This window comes from Cucumis melo, chromosome 2 (assembly GCF_025177605.1).
Source record: "Cucumis melo cultivar AY chromosome 2, USDA_Cmelo_AY_1.0, whole genome shotgun sequence".
Taxonomy (NCBI): Eukaryota; Viridiplantae; Streptophyta; class Magnoliopsida; order Cucurbitales; family Cucurbitaceae; genus Cucumis; species Cucumis melo.
In genome coordinates, this window is record NC_066858.1 from 5680563 (window position 1) to 5686511 (window position 5949).

Consider the following 5949-nt stretch of genomic DNA (forward strand, 5'->3'; position numbering starts at 1 on the left):
TAGTTAAATCGTTGGAATTAAAATGAGAAGAGAAAAGGATGGAAAGAATGGAAAATCAAAGTAGCACTACAATTTTGTTTTTCTAAGAACAGATTAGGTCATCTTGAAATGCACTAAAACCTTTTACTTTGTGATATCGTCAAAAGACGATAATGCTTCAAGTGATAAGAGATGACATTACTCCACACGATATCTTGGAAAATTAGAACTACAATATTCATCTAATAGATTTAGAAAATAATTTGAAAATCATAATATTGATATTCTGAAATATAAAAAGGAAATGTTGGTAGGACAAGATGGTGAAATGGCAGAAGTTGATTGGTTGTGATGAAGAGAAGGGGGCAATGCTTGTGGGTGTTTGTTGGTGGTGAGAAAAGAGGGTTGAAAGAGAAGAAATTCAATTCATTAACTTTATTTTTCCTTTCATTTCCTCGTTAAGCTTTCACGAGCGTTCCCCAATTTTTCTTCTTCGCAACCAAAACGCACCCACAGGGGCGAAGAAGCAACGGGAACAAATAAAAAATTCCCCTTTTTTCTTCATTTTGAATCAAATCGGTTTGTGAGATGAGGAAAACAGGAGGAACCGAGAAGAAGAGGGTCAGAAGGCAATCAACTGCTGTTCAAAATGCTGCCAAAGATCCCAATTCCGATACCCCTCCTAGGGTTTGCCCTCTTTTTTTCCCTCTAACATCTTCATTTCTCCTCTAATTTTTTGTTTTCTGATCTGGGTTTTTCTTGCCTTCTAGAGAGAACATTGCTTTCAGTATGATTATTTGTTTGATTCTACCATGACCCAATTGCCGTATCCTTGCCATATGGGCATTTGATGTGTTTTTGGACATGTTCTATGAATCTCTCTTTTAGATTCTTATATTTGCCTTTTTAGCTTTTCCGAGAAATGATTGATGGACGTAAAGTTTTCATAATCTGAAATGGGTAGTGGCGTGTGGTTGGAGGATTCATTAACTGTACCACCCATTTCCATGATCGTGCTAGCGAGCATCCTTTGTTTTGGTTCGTTAGCGAAGAAAAGAAAGAAAAAAGGAATGATTAATGTGAATGAACTGCAAAAGGGTTTCTGTAGTTCTCAGTTTTGCTGCTTTGTAGTGTAGGTAGATGAGCAACTAGAAGTTCAAATTGTAAAAGTAAAAGTAGCCTGGGCCACAATGGATCAGATTTACTTTCTCCCATATGGGCGTTGTTAATTGTTATTTTATGGTTTGAATGTAGAAAAAGTGTGACTTATGAGGTTCCATCACTCTGAATCAATTTGCAATTTGAACGTAGTTTTATGTTTTAGTTACGAGAAATGAATTGTTATCTGTCATATAGTAATTTAGCAACAAGCAACAATCTGATATGATTGTGCTGAAAGCGGCCATTTTTTTTACATTATGGTGTGTTTGGGGATCCATAATAGGATTGGTTTGTCATGTAATGTGATCCAAAACTCGTTCTATTCCAACAATTTTTAACCTAACCTCTTTCTCACCATGTTCATGCTTCACGATCTCATTTTCGTTCCATCTTTGGTTGTTGACATTTTTCAACACTCCTCTAATTTCTAGTAATCCTGATGACATTTTAGCTCCCTAAATAGCCCTTGAATCTTCTTAGTTTCCTTAGATTGATGAGAAACATCTTAAATGACAGTGTGATGGTTATTAGGAAGTGAGTTTGTATGAGTTAAAAGAGAGGGTAAGGTTGAAATGTGTGCTTTTTGTTTCTAGTAAGTTCTATCACCTCTGTAATGCCCACGCCTTGAGTTTAGGAGGGGTTTATGAATAAAACCAATGTCATATTTGCATGAGAGGGATCTTGAGGACATGAAAGTAAGGTTAAGAAAGGCTTAAAAGAATTAAAAATTACTACCTATACCAACAAGGTGCACATTCCTTTTCGGTGACTCAATCATAGGAACTCCAAGGTTAAGCGTGCTTATCTTGGAACAATTCTATGTTAGGTGACCTCCTGAGAATTTTCCTAAGATGCATGTGAGTGAGGATAAAGTATGCTGAAGAGCCCGTGTTGGTTTGTGGGGATAGTTTTCAAAAGCCTTTAAGACAAGCAAGGATAATGTTTGTTACAACCTCTATCTGCTGCATTTTTGTATTGGATTTTTCTGCCTTTTGGCTATCAATTACAAAATAACTATCTCCAACATTACTGAGTTAATAATCTTTGTGTGACTATCTAAGTATGATGAAGATTGAGGATGGTTTTGTTTATTTTTCTGAATTTTAACTTTCCAAGAGTTTCCAAGTAGCTGCAGGTCATGAATTGGTTGTTGGTGTCTCTACTTTTTTTTTTTTTTTTTCCTTTTAAATCAAGTTTCTAAATTTGTTTATTTCATTTTAGCTGTTGCTGTTATCTCATTATGGTTATCCTCACATGTATTCTTTTAATCTTCAGAAACAAGCTGCAAAGAAGGATGTGTTTCAGTTGTTTGCTGAGAAAGTGAGAGACCACAAGGATTTAGAATCAAGATGGGCTGTTTTACAAGAGACACGTGTTGAGTATTTTAGAGGCAAGGATTTTGTTAGTTTTTTGAGAAATCATCCAGAGCTCAAGGATATTCTTGATTCAGATAAAAATTTGGAAACTGAAGATATTGGCAATGCATTGCTAAGTAAGAATCTCTTAGTTAGGTGTGATCGTGTGGTGAAAACTGTTCGTCCTGGAAAGAGAAAATTGTCTACATGGCCAGCACATCTGGAGATATTCCCGGTGCGGATTTTTTTTTTTGCATTATGTATTTCTTTTAAAGTTGGAGGTCTCATCCATTTTCTCTTTAAAAAGGAAATAAGAAACTACCTTTCATAAGGAAAAAGCCCACAAAGGGCCTCCGATCATGTAAAATAATCCCTATTTAATAATTATGAGAAACCTTGATAACTAAAGTAAGAATAGGAACATGAAATCTAGCCAGGGACCATACACCCATCATATCCCTTTTCAAGCCTCTTAAACACTCTATTGTTACTCTCCCTCAAAGATCCTCATATAATGCACCCACACCAACAAGCCACGCTTCTCTCTTAAATAGATGATATACTTGCTGATATGGATATTTTTATAAATTCAGCCTTCTTGATGCAAATCTAAGCAATTGAACAAGAAAGTTAATTACCAACCTGTTTCATAATTTAGTTTAATATCAATAATTTAGTTTAATATCATATATTCATATTCTCCGACCATTTTCCAGGTTCTGAATGTGCAACTCACTCTTGCAGGATCAGGTGTTCTCTGAACAGGATGCCTTTTTTGCTTGGACATTTGTTAAGCGGAGGCCATTTTGGCAGACACTTCTTTCATTTTGTTGGCCTGTGTTGACTCTTGCAATTTGCTTGTTTCCTGTATATCCTCATCAGTGCAAGCTTTTGATACTTTACTCATGCGCTGGGGTTCTGCTTCTTATACTCTCACTTCTCTTATGTAGGTCATACAGCCCTTTTCGCTGCCTTATTTTTTGTTCTTTTATATATCGATAAATCATTCATATGCCCTTGTATTCTTTCATTTTTTTCTCAATGAAAGCAATTTCTACCCAAAAAATGATCATATAGTTTTGTTAATAACTTAATTTTGGGAGTGCTGCATCTGAAGCATTATCGTAGGATGTTATCAAAAAGTTTTAAATGTGTCTACTTTTATTGGCTATGTTTAAGTTATAAATGTTTGCTTTTATTGGCTATGTTGGTTGACCTTTCTCTTTTTTCTTCTCTCTTTTTTTTTTATTATTTTTTTAAAATTTAAAAATATTGTGAGTGATTGGCTCAGTTTATGTGCATCTCGGGTATGGACTTCTCCTTTTTTGAGTCAACATTTTTTTGGTACTTTTCTAGTAGTGTACGGCAAGAGCATAATTTTGTTTTATATTTTTATTTATTATTATTTTAAAAATAAGAAGGGAGGAACACAAATCTTTTGACCTCCTTAAGTTGTTCCTTTAAGGATGGGACAATATCATAAAGTAATAATTGTTGGATAGCTTGGGTGACAAAGTCAGCAAATGATTGCAACTCTTTCTAAATTCTTGATTGTTATTTGTGGTTGCTTGGTTGGTCTTGGTTGATTTGTTGATTTATCGTGGTTATTCTTTGTACGTATACGAGTAACATTCACTTCGCTAGCACTATAAAAGGTTCTCTATTATTTTAGGGGTTTCCAATTGGCTTGAGCATTAGTAATTCATGCTTTGAATTGCTCAACTGCTTAAGTAAATTGGAACTTCTTTAGCCTTTACTATCCTTGTGTGGTTCTTATCAAAATGGCTTAGAAACTTTTATATATGACAGCAATTGTTGCATTGATGAATTAAACATCAGCATACCTTTGAAGTGCTTATGCTGCATCTTATGTTTTCGTTTAAATTTGTAGTGAGGGGAGCAGTTTTTGGTTTATCGTACATTCTTCTGGGCAAACGTATGTGGTTTTTCCCCAATATTCTCGCTGAGGAAGCGACGTTGCGAGAATTATTCCGGTTTTGGCCGAGTAAAGATGAAGAAGAGAAACCAAAATGGACAACTAGACTTTTCTATGCAGTGGTGGCTGTACTCATCATATTGCTACTGAGGCACCATGCTCCCGATGAGGCTGCTAGAGCAAGGTTAGTGTCATACTCGTACCTTTCTAAAGTTTCATACAACTGAAGATAGGGTAGAGAAGTCTATAATAACAATCTTTTAAGAACCGGCCTAGCAGGTTAGAATGTGGATCAGTTGCACTTCGGTGTAGGATAAGAAATTCAATTTGACAGCCAAATGTTATCTGACTTGAAAGTTTTCTGTTTTGTGTGGGCATCTGCTCCATTTAATTTCTCACTTGTTTTCTGTTTTTTCGGTCATGAACTGCGTTGGCCAATGCAGATACCAAAAGCGTGTATCGAATATCATCGATGATGTTCTCGAATGGTCTCCAAGACTTGCCCTTTCGGGGATGATGGAGAAGCAGCAAACAGTGGTCAATGCCACAAATCCGGACCCCAACACGGCGGAGAACCCAGCAAGTGACAGTACAGGTCCAGATTCTATCCCCGACCAATCTGAGCCCGAAATTATCGACCATGTAGAGCATTCTGATCAATATAATCACGACGATGATCATACACATCAGTAGGCCTGTGAATCTTTTGAGGAAGAGAACCATGATAAACGTGTTCCTATATGAGCTTTGTTTTATTATTATTTTTTGTTTTAAAAAACAGTTGGTTTTTGTTACTTATAACCTTTTTTAGGAGTCACAGAAGTTGGTTTATATCTAAACTAAAGTGATATTTTCTTACTAAATTCCTTCTTGATTTACACCACAAATCATCTGTGAGTTGTGACATGTACATGTAAAACTTTTCTTTGAAATCACCCTTCCAATCAAATCACCTCTTTTTTCTTTTGTGGCAGTCGTTTTCAGTGTCCGTTAGCTGTTTCTTCAACCTTGCCCCGGTTTCAATCAGTCCTTGCTGAGTTTTTCTTCTGTGAACCTGTCTTTCCATATCCTTGGCTTGTAATTTTATTAAATGTCCAGATTTATACCACTCTCCCAACCTATCTTCAGGTTTCACTCATACAGCACTCATAGGACGCAATTCTTGGATGAGGTTTTGGGAATAAGAAACATTAAACAATTTTTTGGTGAAGCTTGTTGTTTCCATGAAGTTTCTTCTCACACTCAAGGATCTAAAATGTGAGGGATAGAACTTTTAACAATCTATAGTTAGATTTCAAGAACATAGTTGTACGATCTATAGAACATAGTCACGACAAAACTTACAATATGATGGAACACAATAGCATATGTTGTAGGTTAACACTAGTAAACTTGTACATGGGTCAATTTTATCAGATGTGATAATTTAGTCTTTGAACTTTAATCTATAACATTATAATATTTGTATTTTATAGAAACCAATTTTAAGTTAATAGATAACATTATAATATTTGTATT

At 35.4% G+C, this 5949-nt stretch overlaps 1 protein-coding gene across 1 annotated transcript; it reads left to right on the forward strand.

Moving 5' to 3' along the window:
* The first annotated feature begins 306 nt into the window (after positions 1-306).
* Positions 307-5404, forward strand: LOC103492034 (uncharacterized). Its single transcript, XM_008452203.3, has 5 exons — positions 307-666; positions 2416-2730; positions 3240-3441; positions 4387-4615; positions 4875-5404. The coding sequence occupies exons 1-5, from the start codon at positions 568-570 to the stop codon at positions 5122-5124; spliced, it is 1095 nt and encodes a 364-aa protein (XP_008450425.1). The 5' UTR covers positions 307-567; the 3' UTR covers positions 5125-5404.
* The last annotated feature ends 545 nt before the right edge of the window (positions 5405-5949 follow it).

Coding starts and splice junctions, on each gene's coding strand:
- LOC103492034 (XM_008452203.3), top strand. CDS start 568: ATGAGGAAAACAGGAGGAACCGAGAAGAAGAGGGTCAGAAGGCAATCA. Junction 2,731..3,239: donor CACATCTGGAGATATTCCCG/GTGCGGATTTTT, acceptor TCACTCTTGCAG/GATCAGGTGTTCTCTGAACA. Junction 4,616..4,874: donor GATGAGGCTGCTAGAGCAAG/GTTAGTGTCATA, acceptor TGGCCAATGCAG/ATACCAAAAGCGTGTATCGA.